At 38.1% G+C, this 22686-nt stretch overlaps 1 protein-coding gene across 1 annotated transcript in view; it reads right to left on the bottom strand.

The window, feature by feature from the left end:
- Adgb (androglobin) overlaps positions 1-22686 on the bottom strand; it is a 117200-nt gene that overhangs the window by 70920 nt on the left and 23594 nt on the right. The window contains exons 4-8 of the mRNA XM_051164181.1: positions 20919-20990; positions 19764-19973; positions 7520-7659; positions 5024-5110; positions 2875-3122 (exon numbers count right to left, since the gene is read on the bottom strand). Of these exons, the coding sequence (XP_051020138.1) occupies positions 2875-3122; positions 5024-5110; positions 7520-7659; positions 19764-19973; positions 20919-20990 (757 nt within the window). The remainder of the gene's footprint in view (positions 1-2874; positions 3123-5023; positions 5111-7519; positions 7660-19763; positions 19974-20918; positions 20991-22686) is intronic.

Raw genomic sequence — 22686 nt, 5'->3', positions numbered from 1 at the left:
TTTTAAAACTTTACTTTCAAAGTTCTATTTAGAATTCGATTTATAATATATCCCATAAAATATATATAAATAGAAAAACAATTAGGCTATTAGTTGAGTTTACGACTTGATTAAGGTGTTATTTGTCCTCTAATTACATGATTTTGGCAAACCCCGCTATAAACAACTCGAGAACTGAGTGCTACTAGACACTATTCTTCCTAGCTAGTCCTACAAACCTTGCTGATCGCTCTTAAATTTCCACCAAGTCCCTAACTTCCATCTCAACCTCACTTTCAGCTCAGGGTTAGGCTTCCTAGAAACAGAAAATATTCAAATCTCTTGTCAGCAATCCTCAACCTCTTCTGAACCAAGCTTGTCTATTCGCCTAGCCTACATCCATTCACCCCATGGACCCAGGACCTGTACTTGCCCCTTAGATCGGAGGAGCCATTGTCCCTCAGGACTATGGAAAACTCAACAGTTCTACCCAATGACTGCAAAGATCCATCTTAAAGAATAGCAGTGGTGTCCATTTCCCTAGAAGGGAGAAAGAACTGGACCCACAATGCCCTGTAGCACTGTTGCACTCTTCCTCATTAGGGTAACAAATACATATTCTAGATATCACACATTAATTACCACCAACTTTTGTTTTATTACTCTATTGCTCTTCAAGGCCAAATTTCTCATAGAGTTGTCTGTGTATTATATTTCTTCCTGTCCCCCTAACTCTCTCTCATGGCTAACTATATGCATCATGGCCAGTGACTACTGACTTTTACAGCAAACAACCTGATGGAGAAACTGAAGCCTGCGTCACAGTTCATCTCTCTACAATATTTTATATATCCTTCCTTATTCTTGGAGGAACTTTGCCCCTCTTTTTTCTACCTCATCAATCAGTCATTGGTGCCAGTTCTCAGCTATTTACACTCTCCAGGTTCAGCTTCTACCTTCTTAGTTCACCATGTACCTGTGAATGCCTCCTGGATGACCACTGCCAGTTTGAGACTAAAAAAAATCCAGGTGATTATTTTCAAAGCATTTCAGATTAAATATGACCAAAATCATTCTGTGGTGCCTCCTGGTAGGCTTCCAGTTTTACAATTCAGAATTTCATAAATTACCTAAACTAAGTTTTGGTATTTTCTAATTACCTTTCTTTCTTTTCTTCCTTCTTTCCTTCCTTTCTTCCTCCCTCCCTTCCTTCTTTTTTCCTTGAATCAGTCATCTTATTGGGCCTCTCCACTTTCCCTATTCCAAGATGTCACTTTACCTAACATGAGCTGATCCAACAGTTTCCAAGCTGGCTCTTTTTCTACTTCCATCCACAATTTCCTCTCTGATCCTCTCTCAAACCTCACAAAATATTCTTGTCATTGGTGGCCAAAAATATCTTCTATAAAAGCAAATTGGATTTTGATTCCCTTCAAAACTGGTCACTGCCTGTCAGTAATGCTTACAGTGAAGACCAGGATTCCTAACATGATTGAGAACAAGCCATCAGATCACTCCTGCTTAAACCCAGTTCTTCTTAAACCAATAAGCCTTCCACTCTGCTTCATCTAAACACTCTATACACCGTGCCCTCTGATGCTCAGCTGTCCTCCCCGTGTTTCCCAGTATTTGTGTCTGCCTTCTCCTCCATTACCAGCATTCTGAGCACTGCCATCTTTTTCCTCTAGGTTACTCCCACTCATTGCTGCAGGCTATAACAGACCCCTGTTACCAACCCTCAGAGCTTCCTGTCTTGCCCTTCAAAGCTCACATTTGGTTAGCATAGCTTCCTTTTAATTAGTCAGCAGTTCCCAGGAGAGTATCAGGTTCAGAAGGTGGGTTGTTCCACATCTGTTTGCCAAGATGGTCACCAATTCCTAGAAAATGTCCTGTACCTTCGTCAGTTGTGACCCTCCTGTCTCTCCCTCCCAGGTTAGAAACAATCTTCATAAAGAGCATTTCTGTAAAATGTTAATACTTTATAAAACATAAATGTTTAAAAGAACATTTTAGGTAATACCAAATATACAGAAAAGCCTGAGTCCTCCCTAGGAGATTTAATTGTTTTTCATCAGAAGTTTCTCCAGAACTAGTTATAAAATAGTTCAATGGACACAATATATAATTATTTAAGCATCTTTTTATCTTGAAAACAGTAATAACTGTAAAATTTGTAAAAAAAATAATTTGAAATTGTTTTTCTTTAGATTTGAAACTTTTTTTCTTTTATTAATTTACACATACATTTATATTACACACACACACACACACACACACACACACACACACACACACTAAATTACCTACAGCAAGAAGAATCACAAAACAATTAGGAATTATATAAATGTTACATTCATAGTGTTCTGTCTATTTGTATTTCGCAGCCTTGAGGAAAACATCTTTCCTATCTAAAACTCTGAATATAAATCGATATCTATCATGTCTCATCTTTATCAACTTAAAACATCTATCTAGATCTAAAAACATCTTAATCCCTAAACAACTAAGGCTAATTATAAAACTAACCTCCCTGGTCTTAGTACCCTATGTTTATATCACATTTCCTTAAAACAACAAAGGAAGTTTTTTACTTTGCTGTGTAGGTTCATCCCACTCTGTGCATAAATATGAGAAAGATATTCTAGTGGATATTTAGAGTTCATATCTTGGCTCCCAATATAGTAGCAATTTAATATTAGCAAAATTGAGACTTGCCTTTTATATTTTTGAAAGAGTTGTATGAGGTGATAACTACCTACAGTTCGCACCACTGAGAGTTCTAAAATAAAAGGGAAAGCTAAAACATGGTCGCAGTATAAAAAAGCATCATTAGCCCCAACAGGGGCATATAGCATCTCTATGCGGTGCCCTGTGGGATGACTTTTGGTGACTTACCCTTGACAGTTCTGTCGCCTTTCTCTGGAGGTTTCAGCGTTGTAACGGAAGTTTCTGGTTTGAAATCCTTGCCATCCTTCACTTCCTTGCCATCCTTCACTTCCTTGCCGTCCTTGGTCTCTTTCACAGGTTCCTTCAGTTTGTTGTCTATCACTGTGATTTTGTTTTCATAACTATGCTCTTCTGTGAGTTTAAACTCAGGCAATATTTCCTTCAAGAGCTCCCAAACTCTGTCCGCATACCCTGGACTTAGAGGAAATACATTTGTGTTAGTTCCCAGATGATGGCTTTCTACCTGACATCACGAAGTCATTGACAGACTAATTAACTTCATAGATCATAAGACTAATCTCAATTGTTCCCTCAATTTTTGGTTATAAATATTCACTGACCATGCGTTTTATTGCATTCCTACTATGTGTCATGCTTTGATGATATGGAGACCAAATCTAGTAGATAAGTCAAGCTGGCAGGGATGACAGGCATGCTAAAACACATACATGTGTGGATATGCTATATGTGATTACATGATATACATGCATAGATACTGTAAATGCTGTATGTGAATACGTTATACATGTATAAGTGCCATATGTGTACAAAGGCATCCTTTTGAGTAGAATTTTCCAACGATATACTCACCCTATGAAGATGGTGGGAGAGTTTTTAACATGGTAGCAAAGGCCTTTAGCTTATGAAGCCCCTCTCTAGCCCCTCTCCTATTGGTGCTCTAGAATTCACTGGCATATGGCACACTTTTCTGGGATTATACTTTGTCTATGCCACTTCCTTGTTACTCTGTCTGTTCTGAGTTGATTTTCTCATACTCATCAGCTACATTAATTTCAACTGCTCCTTTGAAGTCAGTGCAAGCATCAATTTCAGGGATGGAGGCAAGTAAGCTACATGTGTTTGCTTTAAAAGCCTGAAAATTGTTACACATATTTAAGGAGCCTTTGAAAATACTTTACAAATTACTAACTCTGCTCATGTGTACTGATTGAGGGCACACTCTATGACAGGTATTTGGAATTACTGTGCTAAGCACAGCGGGTAAAGAATGACCACTAAAGATAACTGAAGTGAATGCGGCTCCAGACCATATCAGAATGACCTACAGATCAAAGCTGTATTAATCTGTCCTCTTATGAAATCTACTTGCCTTCCCAAGATTGCCGCCTGCAGCAATTCAGTGTCTTTCTCCTTTGTCTGGCCTCTTCCCTAATGATACACTGTTCTTTTCTGAAGATGCTATACAAGCTTAGGTTCAGAGCTATTGTTTTAAGGACTTACATCTGAAATATACCTGTCAAAAACCAAAAGAGGAGGGGCTGAGCTTTGAGCACAGGACTGACAGGGTCTGCTGAGGCATGAGCATGGGCTCAATGGAGGATGGAGCTCCTGTGACACATTGCAGGAAGGAATGCGATCAGGCTGTGAGACCCATGTGAGGGTGCTCTCACGGAGCAGTACTGTACAGTCATCACGCACTTCCCACTCCAGCATCTAGGACTCAGGCACTTTTAGTTGCTTTGCAGGGAGCAGACATGGCAGACTTGCCTTCTGAGTGCTGGGTGAATCTTGGAGGTAGGCAAACACAAACAGATTTTGCTTGACTGCTTGTTTTATGATTAGTCTGTCCTTGATTCAACAAGGAATATCATGGGTATAGGGAAGAATAATTGACCCTCAAACTCCCAAGAAAATTTAAACAATACTACAAAATGATTTGCTTCCAAGCATTTTGTAAAACATGACCATTCTTGAAATGATCTTAAAGAATATCTTAAATAAATGCTGGAAAGAAAGAAAAAATAATATGAGCAACTTAGTCTTCAACTCTACTGAAGAGAGGCTGGTGAATAGCTCAGTGGGTAAAAGGTACCTGTCTCTATGCCTGATGACCTGAATTTGATCCCTAGAACATGACTTCTTTTCTGATTTTCACGTGTATACCTTGGCATACCATTCCCTACCCACAATAGAGATAGATAGACAGATAGATAGATGACAGATAGATGATAGACTGATAGATATAGATGATAGATAAATAGATGATAGATAGGTAGATAGATGGCAGATGACAGATAGATGGATGGATGGATAGATAATAAATAATACACAATAAATGTTTCTTTTAAAAACCTACTGAAGAGGAATGACTTCAGGTAACCATCCAGTAAGCGCATGGATCACTGTGAATTCTCCTAGCTCTCTCCTCTGTGCTATGTGGATGCTGAGGAGAAAAAGCATGGTGCTGTAGTTACCAACATTTGGAAACACATACCAATGAATAAAGACTAGGAAACACTCAACACAGCAGCATAATAATCAAAGCAGGGAATCATACCAGCTGCATGTCACAGGGAAAAGGATGTTCTCTCACAAGCTAGATGCTTTAATTTGTAAAAAATAAAAAAACAAACAAACAAAAAAACCCAACACAACTTGAGTTAGATAGAATATGAAACTTCAACTGTATTTTGAAAGCATGAACTATGACTTTTGTTGGTTTCTTTTGACAAGGGGTTCACATTTTAAGAAACTATTTCTTTAAAAGCTCTAATATTTCCATTACTTTCCTAAATATAAAACATTCATATTTTATATTATAAAATGTTAACTTGTTTATATAGTCCATGTGACTCTGTTCTTTTCATGGTAGAGCAGGCTCTCCATTCTAGTTGTAGAGGCTGTGCTGAGATACCCACAAGGCCATGGATTGTCTCTTACATGGCAACTCGAGACAAGTATGAGGGATCCTGAGTGAAACTTGCAGAACTATCTTTTCCATCCTGTAAAAGAGTAGAGCTGGCAGTGTGACGCAGAGTCAGGTTGTCATTATCAAGATGCCATGCCCTGCATTGGTCTTTCTGCCTATGTGTGCTTTCCTTGGCTGGTTGGTGTGTTCACATGCACTTTAATTAGTCTACATAGAGAAATATGATGGCCCTTTCCACCCCAGAGTGGTAGCATGCTATACCTTGTGCCGGGTACAATGCAAACACTGCTGACTGACCAACACACTTCCACTTCCTGGGAAACAAGTCATAGCATATCAGTGATGTAGCCCTCTGTTACTGTGGTTGCACTGATTTATTTAATAGATTATGAATTCTGATGCCTGTACATTTCCCAAAGACAACATTAATCTGGTGTGTGGTTCATTGTATCCTCTAAATGCCTCTGGTAATTTCATTTTATGAGTGACATTGCAGGCCTTATGGAAATTATGCTCTTTTCTCTTCATATTCCACATGGGTATGTAAATCACCACAATGTATTAGGCTTGTCTATAGAATGCTACACCTCACATATAAAATTAAATATGAGATGAATTTATAAAAAAATTTAAAGGATGTCATGTAAAGCAGGTTTCACTAGGAATCTTTTAAAAACTACTATACTTTATTTAGTCTTTTAGTTTCAAGCTGGTTTTGTTTATTTATTTTAAAAGAATAACTCTATTAGTTGTGTTCTTAATGAATTGCACTGAACCACGCACGGCTTTACAACAAATGAAATGCTGCTGCAGCTATTCAGGTCAACTATTTAATCCTTTGCCAGCCTGGTAGCTCTGATTCTTAGGAACACTAAGGACATTATAGATATTTTTCCCGAACAAACAGACACAACTGCCACTAGTGGAAATATGTAATAATATTTATCTACTTAAAAGAAAAAAACTAGACAAACTTTTTTTTTTTTTACAGAAACCATTGAAATAAAGGACTGAAAGCTGAGCAAAACAAATTATCAGTAGAAATTAAGGATTAGCTGACAGGAGGAAGTTGGCAGTAGTGGTGGCTGTTTTGTTCTGTAGCCTTGAGAGACTGAAAAGGAAGCAGACTCAAGAGACTACACAGACAATGCAGCCTTAGCATGGTGTGCAAATGCCTCTTAGAGCAGGGGAGGGGGTCAGCTTGGAGCAGAGGGCTGACAGGGCCTGCTGGACCCAGGGTGAGCTCGGTGGAGGATAGCGTTGCTATGGCATGCTGCAGGAGGTTATGGGATTGGGCTGTGTGTGAGGATGCGCAGTTGCCATGCTCGGCTAACGCCAGTATTTGAGCCTTCTTCTCGCCGTGTGTTGATTCTAAAAGGACCAAAATGGAAGAAAGGCTTGTCTGGAGCCATGGCAGACTTGTGCCGTGGGTGTAAGAATATAGGCAGATTTTGCAAACATACTAAAAAAAAATGAAGAGTTTTCATTATGACAATATCAGGTGGCCAGTGGGAGCAAACTCCTCAAGAGCTCTCGGGTCTTTTCAAGGTTTATACATTATGGCTGCAAACACAGATTGTAAAACACTAGCTGGATCTTAATACATATCATTCAGTACTTAAATGACTTAATGTTTTCTCCCTAAGAAACAATTTCTCTCTTTTACATGAAACACACTCCCTGATACACTTTCCACTCCTGGTAAGAAAGCATGGTGTGCAGGACTTTTGAGTGTTCTTTTTTGGGGTGGTTTTGTCTCTTACTCAGTTAAGACAATACGTCCATAGTCACGTTGACTTTTATACTTGAAAGTGTACATTGTTTAGAAATGATTTCCTTGAATTAGTTTGTTAAAGGCTTTCAGCATAGAGGTGGTTGTCCTGTTATTTTCATACAAATAAGTGATAATGTCTCTTTACGTACTCAACATTTGCCAGCTTAATGATAGCTTTAGACAGTAGCAATGGCCAGAGTTCAAACTCATAGGATGTAGCTGGAAGCAATAGATTGTTATCCTCATCAAATGGCAGAAAGTCATCAATAGTTATCTTTCTCCAGCAACCCTAAAGATGAGAAGAAAACAGTGTAATGTCATCAGTGACAGATGATGGTGTATGGTGTTCTCTTTCTCACACATATTTCTGCTTACTTTTATTTTTCATTAAAAAAATATGAAGTTAACATCTTGTGTTAGAAAACTGAGATAGAGGGTTCAGAACTAATCTGATTGTTTTAGCTTCTCAAATATATTATCATAGCATATCTATAGTGATACGAATATTGATTTTTCTTTTGGAGGTCCTATGAGCATATAACAAAATAAATATATTTTAAATAGCAGAATGAAAACATGATTCAACCAAAAATAAGATTGAACATAATATACTTTGCATACTCACACTAAAAATTCTTTAAATAAAACTTTAATTATTACGCAGCAGTAATTAGTAAGCAGACATATGCTTACTAATCTTATACTTCCAATCCCCGCATTTTAAGTACTCCTAGTTAATCATCCAATTTTCAATATTAAATAAAGTAATATTTTCTTTAGCCAAACCATTATGTTTAACTAAAAGCTCCTCATTTCATAATTAAAAGCATGAAGCAAATGATCTCAAATTATATTTTTTTGTTTTCGCTTACATGCCTAAATTTCTTGTTAATTCATTCTTGTGTTAAAATTCTCAGTAGTAAAATCAAGCAAGATTGCCCCATAATATTCATGATCCATGGCTAATGTTAGCATACTGCCCACAGACTGCCTAGCAATCTATGACCATCACTACTTTCTTGCCACTAGGTGTGCCCTGCCCAGGATTTAAAAAGGACAAACCCATCATTCCCCACCCCTCTCTCTCATGCCCCTCACACTTCCATGCTCTCCTATGATCATATAATAAATTTCTCCATATCATATCTCTTGCCTGGTATTTTTATTTTTTAATCATTACAATGTGCTGTAACTCACTTCCTCCTCCCCTGCAGATCCCCAAGGTGCATGCTCTCCCTTCCCTTTCCTATAGTAAGTATGCCTGTGGGAGACACAAATAAACCGATGCATGCAACATTCCCAAAGGCTGGGATAGCCAGGGGCGGGGTCACTTGCTACCATCTCTCCCAGTCCCATTTCCACTGTGAACCACTTGGGTACGGCTGGAACAACTGCCACCCCACCCTGTCCTCAGTGCTTGCTGAATCCTGGGCTGAGGAAGCCACATATGCCACGCTCTCTGCTAAAAACCTGGCCTCATTTCTTTAAGGTTGTACTTTCCAACTCTTAAAAGTAAAAATCATCTCTGACATATATATTTGCTCTAAAAAAATCGTAAGATTACATTGTAAACTCTTATCTAAAGATTTATAATTTGTTCATTGTGTGTGATGTTTAGAATCTGAATTCAAATTCTCATTTAGAGTATATGATACAAATCAACCTTTATAAAACTTCTTAATCATAATTAACTCTCTGTTGGTCTCCTTTTAGACTAAGAAACTAACAAGTCTCATTTTATTCTACCCTGTTCAAAATGTTTTCTATTTCAAGGTTATAAAGGTCTATTCAAATTAACAAGATGAATGCTGTTTCTCCCACCAGGGGTGCCTGCAGGCTTCCTGGTCAATGTATTTGATATAATGTCCTGCTGTATTACTACATCAAAATATATTAATTCTAGAGATATTCTTTCATTTACAATGTTAAAACTACTATGCCCTACTTACATTCTCGAAAACTTAAAAATCACTGCCTTATAAACATGTTTAGCTTTGTTTTCTAAATATAATGTTATAAATAATACAGGAAACTGTTATGTTCTCTGTTTATGGACTATGTTTATGATTTTTAAGACCTCAACTTAACAGGGATAAAACCTAAAGTCCTAGTCTTTAATTATTAAGATCTTATAAATAACCAAATCCTTTAACATATTCAAGAATATATCTTTAGCCATGCTAAGAACTAATATGATTAATTATATTTTTAAGGTCAAACATAGGATAAGATCATAACATTATAATTTACATTTCCAAAGTACAGTTTAGAGCAGATAACTAGATACAGACAGAGGTTGCTTAACTCAAATATTCTAACCCTCAAACTTGTCAGAGATTTGCTGATTATGGCATTTAACATGTCATGTGTAAGTTTATTGTGACAGAGAGAGAGAGAGAGAGAGAGAGAGAGAGAGAGAGAGAGAGAGAAGGATTAAGATTCCTAGATCATAATGACAGTCCCCAAGGTCTCAGAAGATTTGGGCACAATGGTAGATGACTTCAAGCCTGGATTGTGGTATGCTGACCACTAGACAAGACTGCCCCAGGCATCTTGCTCTCTTGCTAGGGCCCAACATGAACTGTAGACAAACTGGACACCTGGAGAGTCATTGTCTCACTTTGCTAAAAACAAGGTGAAGTCAGTCTCTCCCACATTCTCCTTCCACAAAAATAGCTCTTGTCCTCTGTGCCTGATGCCAGACTGTCTCTGCCCATGGTGCCATGTTGCCACTGGAGATAATTGTCTAGATACTGGCATATGACTAACTAGATATCTCTGTCATTTTTATTAATACATAGATTCATTTAGATTACAATTTATCCTTCTCAGGTCTCTGATCACATTGAGGGCTAAGTTGATGTTAGCTTGATAGCTAGAAAAAGACAATTAGGTCCTTAGCTCAAAGTCATTTGCCCTGTTAGTTCATTGGTCAATTTATTAGCTAGTTAAAACTACTAGATACTAAATCTCTTATTTAAAAGGACAAACAGGTTTGCCTTTCTCACAGACCTCAGGTTAAAGATAAACAGGCTTCAGATACCTTCCCACTCTTCTTCATATTCAAGAAGCTTTAAATCTCACTCCCAGAGCTACTGTAAGGTCTAGATACAATCTACCTGCCACTTCACCTATATCTTAAAGCTTCCAAGTAGATGTTTCATGAATGCTAAAAGGTCTAAGAAGATGCTTTAAGGTTGGTAAAGGCAAGTTATGAATGTTAGAAGGTCTATGAAGGTGTTTTAAAATTGACAAATTCAAGTTATGAAGGACAGAGGATATAAAAGGATATTTTATTTCTTCCTGTAGCTATGCTATTTTATATGAACTGTTCAGCGTGTTGACACTAATCAATGAAGCTCTGATTTATTAATCTAACTATGGTAAAATATTCCACTATATGATGCTCTATCATAGCTCCAAACTCAACATTTTAAATTTCCCTTGGTTTGTCTTGTAAGTATAAACTAAAATGTTTCCCACTGTGCTTGAGTTATATATCATCCAGTCTTCTGGACAGACCTCTTTCCTGGTGTGTACTGATGCTAAAAATTAAGTGGGCTTTTGCCTCTCTGCTTTACAGGAGGCTTATGTCCTCCCTGTGTTACTGTTCCATATATGTCAGAAAGATCTGTAAGACTTCTGCCTTTCCTAAGCTCACCTCAAAGAGTATTCATGCTTTTAACTCAGTCGCCTCCCTCTGCCCCTCCGCAAGCCTCTGCTATGCTATGGCCCAAAAATATGTCTATTGCCTTTTTCTACAATATTAATTTCACTGAAGATTGCAAACAATGATGATGTCCACTTGTCTAAAATTTATCTCCTTTTGAAAACTTAAAAGGATTCTTGTGAGCTACAGAAAATCCACCTCTCAGGTCAAATGAAATACAGACAAGTAGTGCCAATTAACAGCCTAAGTTTCCCACCTATAGCCTATCTCAGAGGGTGGGATTCCACTCCCTTTCTCTGAGTTTTGGACTCCCCTGCCTACTTGATTGCTACATTCTTGTACCCTACATAGGCTGATTGCTGAGTCTTCCCTTTTGGTTGCCATAAACTCTACCTGCTGTTCTTGCCAACCGACATCCAAACTCTTCATCCAATCCCTTCCCACCATTCTTGCCAACCTACATTCAAACCCTACATCCAAACCCTTCTCAGCTTGTGTGAGATTTCCTTCTATTAGTATGGCTCCATCTCCCTCCCTTCTCATTTGTTTGAAACCCTAGAACTAGGTAACTGTGTCTACTCTCAGGACATGCCCTTGGTCTCTGACCAGCATCTGATGAGCTGCTGAAACAGTTGTACCAACCTTGTCCAGTTAAATCTTCCTCAGGGGATGCCCTGAGAGTTACTGACTTCTACTTTTCCCATAAGAACAGTCCCTTTGCTGTCCTTTCAGGTGCCCCTCTGGGGTGCCTTTTAGAGAATTTCCAATCCCTGTGCTCACATAAAGGGCTGCTAAGCTTACACTCCTCTGCAGCTGAACCTAGACAGATCCAAAATGAAGCCTTTTAATTACTGGCTGCAATCAGGAAAAATGGAAGGAAGTTCCCTGTGTTCAAACCTTTTCTCTTTTTTGCTCTCCCAAAAGTTTCAAATAAACACCCAAGGTAAAATGAAAGGAAAACCCCCAGACTCAATTTTTCTCTTCTTCCCTCCAAAACTTCCATCGCTGCTCGCTCTCCCAAAGGTTTCAAATGTACACCAAAAGAGAATTTTCTCCCTAACCTACTAACTTTGTCTTCTGCTTGCATATATGTTCCAGTTTCCTGTCAAGATTTCCTACATCCAGGACAGCGTCAAAGCAGCTACCCACAGGTGCTCCATTTCAACCTCACAGATCATGTCAGCTGGACCTGGATTTTCCTTCCTAGCTGCAAGTGTTCCCAGACCCTGTACAGCAAATACAAGAGCCTGCTCTTCCCAGACTTGGCCAACATTTCAGCCTTTTGATTCCCTGTCACCACCCCACTGTCAGCAGGAAGCAGTCAAAAATGATTGATTCTTATCCATGTATTATCAACAAAAGATTGAAGTGGTGTACTTCAGACCTGGGGCACACAGTTCCAGGTTATCCCAGCACTCCTCAATCCCTATCTGCTGCAGGACATGGCAGATGTACCTTGACTTCTGCCCTGAACTTTCCAGGACAGAGCTTTCTCTTCCCCTTCACCATATAATCTGGACATTTTGTTGCTCTTGCTTTTCACTCTCTTTCTTTCCCCCCTTACATGACAGCCAAGAGCTGCTTCCAATGAACCTATATTTATATAATTTAACTTACCTTGCATGAAAAGCAATCCAATGTCCTCATTTTTAATTATAGCAGAAGGGAGGTATGCTAGCATACTTCCCCCAGTCTGCCTAGCAACCTATGAAGTCATTACCTACCTGCCACTAGGTGTGCCCCTGCCCAGGATATAAAAAGGACAAATACACTTTCCTTTCTCCTCTCTCTCTCTCTCTCTCTCTCTCTCTCTCTCTCTCTCTCTCTCTCTCTCTCTCTCTCTCCCCTCCCACTTCCATGCTCTGCCATGCTCATATAATAAACTTCTCTATCTACAATATCTGTTGCCTGGCATTCTTATTTTTTAATAATTACAGCTAAGGCTTTTGTTATTAAGTATTTATGACCCAGTGGGCAAAGGCACATATATAAATAATATAAAACTAGTATGTTAAAATCACCCCAGGCCAGAAGAATAAGGTAACTCATTTTGCCAGAGGGAAGTTACAAGAAAATGACATTTGAAGTATTTTCCTTCTATGGTACTTGTAACCCTGAATTCAATATTACCTTATTTAGTACCTTGTATATGTCTCTTTCTTTCTCAATAGATGCTACAGGGCAAGATAGAGTTAAAGCTACAGGGTAAAGGCACCCCCTTCCTTGTAACTTTACATGTAACTTTAACAACAATACACCAACACAGAAATAAGGGAGATACAAGAAAAGAGGTGCTTTGCCCACTAATGTATCTTTAAAAAAGGCAGACTCACTGGGATGGTTAATTTTAACTGTCAATTTGACACAACCTAGAATTACTGGGAGGAGGGTCTCCATGAGGGAGCGTCTAGATCAGGCTGGCATCTGAGAAACTTTGACTTTCGGGTTGATTGAGGTGGAGATACCCAGTTTGAAAGTGGGCAGTACCACTCCCTGGCCTGGGCCCTGGACTGTGAATACAGAAACCTCACGGAGCGTGAAGCCGGCCTGCTTTTCTTCCCTTCAGCTCTGGACTATGGATGTGATGAGCTTTGAGAACCTACCCTGGGTCTCCTACAGTGACAAACTATGATCTATAATAACTGTAAGGCAAAGAAACCCTTTCTCCTCTCTGTTGGTTTTTGCCAGGATAATTTATTATAACAACAGAAATGAAATTAGGACACTCATATAGAGAGAAAGTGGTCACCAAGGGGCACAGTGGGAAACAATGGGAAGCCAGTATTTACTGAATACAAAGTCTCTCCCCTTCTTGTGATGGAAAATTCAGGAAATAATAGTGACAGTTTCACAAACTGTGAAAACACTTAAAGCAATTGAATTCTACTATTAAATGGTTAAAATGGTGTGTTAAAGTTGGCATATTGTGCTACAATAAAAAATAGCCACTGGAAGGTCTACTCTCACATTTTGATTGCAACCCATGTTTCAAAGTGGTCAACTGGATCCCATGAAAGAAGAATCTGAAACTATCTTCAATAATTAATTATATTAAAGCAATTCAACAGCTACTCTCTCTTGCCAGATGTTTGAAGATGTTTTTAACTAAGAATGCTTTTATTATTAAACTGTGCACCTTACATTGTATGCAATTATATTTCAAAAAGTCTATTACATAAAAATCTATTATAACACAGGGGTGAACATTCAGTATTGCATACATTTCTAAAGTATAAATTGAGTAGATTTCTAACTGTCCTTCTAAGAATATATCTGATTCATTAATATTATAGTTTGGCTGATTCCACCCTTAAAATTTACACATTAAACATTTCATGCATTTATGTCTATATACATAATTTCTATAGACTGCCATTTGCCCTCAAAAGCAATGTTGAAATTTTAATAGCTATGTTGGTACTGGGAGGTGAGGCCTTTTGAAGGTAATTATATCACAAAGCTAGAAACTGTGTGAAATTATTTGTGTCCCTATAAATGGCTGAAGATTTGAGTTCTCTTATGTCATATTAGGTTATAGTGAGATGAACTAGGAAGCAAGCTTTCACTGGACATCTGGTTACTTGGACTTCAGCAATTTCTATCATTTGTAACTTACCCAGTATATAGTATTTATTTATAGCAGCTTAAATTAATTTATGTATATGTGTATGAGGTTTATACCCCCATTGCTGAACACCAAAGGATTCTTAGATTTGATATTTTACTTTTTTAATGTAGAGCATATATTGGATGTTTGAAAATGTTTATTGTGTTAGCACCATATCTTTTTTTAAATCTCAATTTTTCTTTTCTTTGTTTGTTTGTTTGTTTGTTTTTTTCAGTTTTAAGGATGCTTCTAAAGTGGTATCCCTCTGTAATGGTTAACCATTATGGTCAATACATATAGCTTTAGAATCACCTAGGAGATTAGTCAGGCACACCTGTGACTGTGTTAAGAGGATGTTTCCAAAGAAGATTAATGATGAGACCCACCCTCAGCAATGTTACCACCTGGGTAGCATCAAAGAGGGGAGAATGAGAAGGCAGCCAAAGGCAGTGGCTCCTTTCTCCATTTACTGGCCAATCATGACATGATCTGCTTGGCTCTACCACACCCTCCTGCCAGTGTGCTGAGCCCTAGGAAACAGTGATCTAAAGTAAATAATTCTTTTTGTAATCATTTCTGTCAGGTATTTCTCTTACTATGATGCAAACATTAAGCAATATAGACTTACAAATTACTGGGACAAACAAAATTATAAATGTAAATTATAAAATATTTTCATACATTATCATATTCAAATTCTCATAGTTCCCACAATTAGGTTCTAGCTAAGTGACTATACATTTATGCTGCTTCCTTCTGTAAGCATGGTGAAAGCATAATCCATTATTTAACTAATAGTGTGAATTACAATTAGAAAAATCAAGAAGTAAGGAATCATTGTAAAGACATTTCACCAGTTAAGTGAAATGTCAATCAAGGCTGGAATCTGTCTTGCCCTCAACTGTAGTAATAAAATGACTTTTCTCCTGGGAAGAGCCTGAGATGTCAATATTTGTCAGTACATGCACACGCATGTGCGTGCACACAGACACACACAGACACACACACACACACACACACACACACACACACACACACACACACAAAGCACTACCCATTGGGGAGAAGGTGACATCATTAAAGAAGAAACTAAAGCAACAACACTAATAATACTCCAATAAGTAACGGAGAAAACTCTTAAATGAAAATCTTAACAAAAATGTAGAAAGTATAAAATACAATACTAAAATAATTAAAATTAAAACTTCTTCCCTATTGAGAACAATTAAGTATAGATGGCATAGAAATTAGCAAAGTGAACATTAAAGTTGTAGAAATTAACAGGAAAAAAAGAGACCAAGAATGGCATAAGGCTTAGACATGAGGAGTGACACAGAATTGGTCAATATCCATGTTTTGAAGTCAACAAAAAAGAGGAAAAAGAATGTGGACATAAAAATACATTTTAAGATGTTGCAGGTAAAACTTTCAAATTTTCTCTCAAGATAAAAACCTGTAAATGAAAGAATTCCAGATTAAACCAAACTGGGTTAATACAAAGAAATCCACAGCCAGCGATACCGAACTTTTGAAAAGTGAAAACGGGGACTAAAATCTCAGAAGCCAAAAGCAGGAACAGACACAGTCTCTGCTGGTTAAGGCAGAGTATTCTGTGGGAAGCATGCGGATCATTATTGGGGAGTACTATCAGGGAGTATGTTTTTTCAAATGCTGAAGGAAAAGAGCTGTCGACTTAAGCTCTGGTACTAGGGTAAATATCCTTCAGGAATGAGGATGAAATAAGTATTCTAGAAAGAGGGAAAACAAGGCAATGTGCTACCAAGGGACTGACTTAGAAACAGTTTAAGGGGAGGATTCTCCAGGAAGGATTAAAAAAAAAATGGAATGAAAGGAAATAGCACATGAAGCACAAAGTAAGAGATAAGGGAAAAGAAACAACATCTCATCAGTATGAGAGCATTGTCCTCAGGGTCTCTTAAATCTGTATGTGAATAATAAAGCAAACTTATAATGAGGTGGTGGAGAGAGAGAGAGAGAGAGAGAGAGAGAGAGAGAGAGAGAGAGAGAGGGAGAGAGTGAGGGTAAATCCCTTGCTACTTAATCATGAAGACTAGATTGAGTTCTGTCCTTTGCACCTATACCAGGCAACTCACAACAACCTGTACCTCCAGCTCCAGAAAAATCTTATGCCCTCTCCTGGCCTCCATTGGTACCTACAAGCACATGCACAGACACACAGAGAGAGGCACACATAACTAAAAATAAAATGATTTTTAAGAAATTTATGATGAAGTTCTGAAGATATTCAGAAAATGTTTAAGAAAAATATCTCCAAAAAGGGAAAGAGTGAAGGTTTCTTACTAAGGGCTATGTAGAGCTTTGCATGTATATTTTACTTCTTGGAAAAATAAATATATATAGTATGCTCACAAACACAAACAGAAAAAACTGAAACAGAATCCCAAAAGAACACTCAAAAGTCATACACGTAGTCAGGATAGATAAACAAATTTCAAAATAAGAATGATAACAAGGAAAACAAGGAATAAAATGGCAAAAGTAACTTGTGATTCTACTTAAATACAAATTAAAATGAGCAATTTGAATGTTTATCAAATTAAACATTTTCATATTCATAATGGTGCACTTTTCACACGCAACATATTAAAGAGAAAACTCCATCCTTTTTGGCAAGACATACATATAAAGATACTGACATGTAGCCTTGTTTGTATAGGTAAAACACTGGTCATAGCCTAAGGGTTTATTAATGGAAGTTTAGTATAAATGAGCATGCATTTGTTTATATGTCCACAGAACAGTACACAGAACACACAAGAAGATATGAACATAGAAAATGCTCATGATTAAGGGAGTGGGCAATTGTAGAACTGTATTATTTGGATATTCTCATATACAGTAAAAGAAATGCACATGACTCATTGACTGTGATTGTCTAAATATACTAACTTACAAAGAACTCTGATTTTCTACCTTGATTGTGTTAACAGCATTTGAATTTGTCTGATAAAAGATATATAATAATAATAATAATAATAATAATAATAATAATAATAATAATAATTTAAACATAGCATTTCTTTGGGGGTAATACAGTAACTGAGTAATAGAAAAAGAATTTGTCATTGCCATTATTTCATATATTGAAAACATTGTGCACTAAATTTAATTAACAGAGATATCATTGAGAATTGATTCAAATAGCAGGATTGGTAAGTATTGCTCAGTGGCTGATGTCAGCTATCTGAACAGATGGGAGTTTGTAAGAACAGGACACTCCAAGGCCATATGACATTGTGAGTTCAAGGCCAGACAGTACAATTGAGACCCAGTCTCAAAAACAACACTGCAGAAGCAAAACAACATTGTAGCCTCTGCTCCCAGATAGATTAAGGAGGTCAAGGAAATGGGAGCGGGGACATGAGAAACAGGGATTTGTAGTCTCCCCCACATGTTCCTGCTGGTGTTTTGCTATACTCCCCATAGTTCAAGAAGCTCTAGATTGGGTAATAATAGTGTGAATGAAAATATAAAGCTCAGTGAGGAATAAAAACAAGAGCATTTTTCACATAAATACACTAATAGCAATGAGGGGGGAATTACTGGTCTCTGTGTACATGCTATCTTTTTATTACAAGCAGATGAAAGCACAAAAACACAGAGAGGCTGCCACGGCATTCTGTATTTCAAGTGGGGAACAATAGCTAAACTGCTTCTTTCTCTCCTCTTGGGAGTGAAAGCAATGTGGAAATTGGGAAGTGCTTGGAAAGGCCCTGTGTGTCCCTGCATCCTGTCATTACAGCCAGATGGAATGGGAAGCCAGTGTCTGTCCTATGTGCTGTTCCCAGTGAGACACAATGCCTTGTCTATCTAGCTGATGTCAAAGGACCGTGAACAACTAGCTGAGAATCCACACTGAACATAACGTGATCACTTTTCTGAGAAATAATATTCTGGTATAACAACTACAATTAATTCTTCACTTAATGTCACGGTACTGGGGACAATTAGACAAGCACTCTACCATTTAGCCCGAATGCTTAACTGTAGTTTTGTTGTCGTTTGTCTTAACTTTTTATTTTGAGAAGGGCTTTCACTAAACAACCCACACTAGCCTTGATCCTAATCCATAACCTAGAAAGGCCTTGAACTTCAGGACCTCCTGCTTAAGCCTCTTGAGTTTTGGAAATTTGAGGCCTGCATCTCTTAAGACAGTTTTTAAAAACCAGAATTTTAAATAGTAGAGGACCCGAGGAAATGGGTTACCCTCTAAGAGGTCATGAAGAAAAAGGCTCTGAGGTTCCCATGAAAAGAAGAAGGAAGAGCATCTCTTTAATAAGAGAGGAAAATGAAATCACTCTAGAGTCATAAGAAAACATTAGGGCAGAGAAGAGGGAGCCAGGAAGGGAGCAGCAACCGAGGGCAAATGCGTGTGCAGCAGACCACACACACTGAGCGAGCGAGAAGGGAGCCAAGAGTTTTCTTAGGAACATGTTTCTAAATCTTTGCAGGGCAAAGCAAATGATAGACAAAATGAGTACTGTGCGAGAACTGGAAAAGAATTTTCAAAATCAAAGCCTGAAAGGTTTGTGTCTGGAAATGGAGATAATGAGAGGGTGGGCCAAGCATATCTTGCCAGAAAGAGCGACTTAAGTCCTTCAGTAATGGTGATGCACACTGGTGTGGATGGAGCCCTCCTAGTTGGGGCTTGCTTAGAAAGAGGTAGAAGTTCTTCCCCTAGGTGAGAGACTGTAGATTTCTATCAGTTGAAAAATCCATCACGTGTTGGCAAAAAGAACCCATACGGGAATGTTGTGGATTAGCGCTTGCCTGCTGCCGAGCAGCACTCCTGCAAGGGGTTCCTTGGATGGGAATAAAGAACCACTGGAAATCATTGAGCTCCACAATCTGGCTGCTCAGCCACATTCCCGGCAGTCTCCCAGAGAATGGTTAACTAACCCTCCTAGAGAAAATCTGACTTTGCCCAAGCAGACGAAAGACTGTGGGTTTTTTGTTTGTGTTTTGTTTTGTGTTTGGTGCTTTTGGTTTTTGGGTTTTGGTTTTTTAATTCTGGTTGATTATTTTAATAGGAAGGATAAATGACCCTGAATGCACAAGGCTTTGAATGACTTACCATCCAGAAAAGCTTCACTACGTACTTCCCGTAACTGTTAAACAAAGGCATGTGGCCTTTCACCGCCTTGCAGAGGGAGTATATGTGCTCCCAGGGTTTCCAGAGCAGAGTAGGCAGCTCCCCCGAGTTCCCTTTGTAGTAATTGCTCAGAATCCCTCCGTTGAAGATCTTCCACACGGCATAGATTTCACTGATGATCCATCTCATCAGCTGGACACAAAACAACAGGAGCCACTAATAGGTTATGTTAGAATGACATTGCAGTTTTATGTGAAATATGGTAAAAATCCATTTCTAACAGTAATAATAAATTTTACATATAGTATATTCATCATTTTAATTTCAGCATTATGGAAATAAATCATAGGTCTTATTTTCATGATATAGAATAAGAATATAAATTAAATAGACCTAAAAAAGTTGATTTGACATTGACTTTGAGTTAGCAGAGAGAGAGTGTGTGTGTGTATACACACACACACACACACACACACATATATACATACATGCACATACACAGCACTCACACACATATGAGGTGATGTGCAACTCAGAACTTCACAAAACAGTCAGAATTTTAAAAACTAAGTAAGCTAAAATGGTTGATTTTAAGTGCTCTCACCACACAAGCAAGTATGCTTAATTTGATGAATGGTCCATTGTGTGTGTGTGTGTGTGTGTGTGTATGTGTGTGTGTGTATGTGTGTGTGTAGTGTGTGTGTATGTGTGTGTGTGTATGTGTGTGTGTGTGTGGTGTGTGTGTGTATGTGTGTGTGTATGTGTGTGTATGTGTGTGTGTGTGTGTGTAGTGTGTGTGTGTGTATGTGTGTGTGTGTGTGGTATGTGTGTGGTGTGTTTGTGTGTGTGTGATATGTGTGTATGTGTTTGTGTGTGTGGTATGTGTATGTGTGTGTGAAATGTGGTGTGTGTGTGCATGTATATTACTAAAATTATATACCATAAATACATAAATAAATACAATTTTTAATTGACAGCTATACTTCAAGGAAACTGGGGGGAGAAAAAAATCCCATTCAACCATACCATGACTTAACGGTGAGCAAAGGTGAGTGCCAATGGCTGACCAGGAGCTGTTTATGTAGACAGGCCTAGAGCCATTCCTCAGTTGGGAATGGACCCTGTGGCCCTACCTACCTCACTGCAGAGTAAGTGCTCATTTGGTGAAAACAAGTCAAACATGATTTCATTTTTCACAACTACGGGAGGCTGAAATTTAAAAAAAAGTAGACACATATTTATTTGTTTAAAAAAAAAATAAAAGAAATCTAGCTTATTGAAGGACAGTTTTGTGGGAGAAGTAGTCTTCTCCAGGGGAGAGCATACCAATTGGTTATACCAAAATTCGTGAATGTTACAGATCACCGCGCTGCATTAAGCCAATGAAGAATAGAGTAAGTCCTCTAGCAGGCACACCAAGAGCAGGCTAGTGCCTGGGAACACCTTCGGCAAAGCCTGATAAGGGCTTTCAAAATCAAAGGCTGAGATTACATCACACCAGCTGCCCAGCTTTTACAATGTAACCTCTGATGTTGGAAACCATCACACAAGCCCATTCCTTCAGAGGAACCAAACAATTTGCACACATCAGGACTCCTTTTTGGTGGTGTAAAAAAAAATAAACCCTGCTATCAAAAGTAGGGAGCAGCCATTTGTTTACAGGCAAATGTGGCTCTGAAGGGGAGGAGGGGAGGCCAGGGTCACCTGAGCTTTCTTAAACTACGTCACTGGAAAGCATACATAGGAGTACAGTATATAGAGACTCAGCAAGTTATATTTAGGAATACACATGTGTATACACAAATGCATGTAACAGCAATTAATGAAAAGAAGGGTAGGTGGAAGTGTTTGGAGAGAGTAGAGGGAATAGTGAAGAGTTTCAATAAAAAAAAAAAAAAAAGATTAGGTTCATGAGACAGTTGGAGGAAAGGAAGGTGTCATAGACCAAATCTCATATGAAGTCATTATTTTATGAGACCTTTTTGTCATGGTTTTAACCGTACTTGCAAGTATGCTTAATGATTCTTATTGTGATGCTATTCGTCAAATCTTGAAGCCTTCTAGAGATTTCCTTAGTTAGACTTTCAGTTCTAGATGTTCTGTGTTACCTTATTCTGGATGATCCATCTAGAGAGGAACCTATATGGAGGACCAGTAGTGCTGTGCAGGCTGATGAGGCCTCTTAGGATGTGTGGCTGAACCTGTGTGGAGGACCAGCAGTGGCGTGCAGGCTCATGGCCTCTTACGATGCATGGGCGTGAAGAGTCTATTTAAAAGACTGAATTTAATTTTAATACAAATGTAACTCAAGGTCTAATAAAAAGTAGAGTTCGCAAAAATAATTTAATTTATAAAATGAATCAATGGTGAATTTATAGATTAAGAGTTATTAAAAGCTTATTGTTAGGTGCATTATGTGGACAGTGGAAAATTAATATTCATGTGCATTTTGTCTGATATTAAAATTGATTCAGAAGCATGATTTGTGCATAATGGACTTATCTGAAATGGCTAACAAAGAAACATTATTCAAAATACACCATTGTTTCAGCAAATCATTTTGAATGTAGATACAGCAGTTTTTCAATTAGTAAGGGGACTGAATTTCATTTTCCTGCATTGGTACCAACTCTAATGGAGGCTAACATTTTGAAGAATAAAAACTACTTCATGTGGAAACAGCAACTCAATAGACTACAAACGCACACAAGAATCAGCTCCGTTACAACTATTTGACTGGTACTAATTAATTTACCCTACTGGTGTTCTAGGCATTCACTGAAAACAGTCAGAAATTCAGCAAGGGAAAAGGCATTAGTGATAATTAAAACCCCAGAGACAAGAAATACACTCAAATTAATGTGGCTATTAAGATGTTAGGCTGGAGCATCTAAAGTTCTGAAGT

Source organism: Acomys russatus, chromosome 21 (assembly GCF_903995435.1).
Source record: "Acomys russatus chromosome 21, mAcoRus1.1, whole genome shotgun sequence".
Classification (NCBI taxonomy): Eukaryota; Metazoa; Chordata; class Mammalia; order Rodentia; family Muridae; genus Acomys; species Acomys russatus.
Note: the sequence above shows the minus strand (reverse complement) of the source record. Positions and strands in the feature narration are given on the sequence as shown.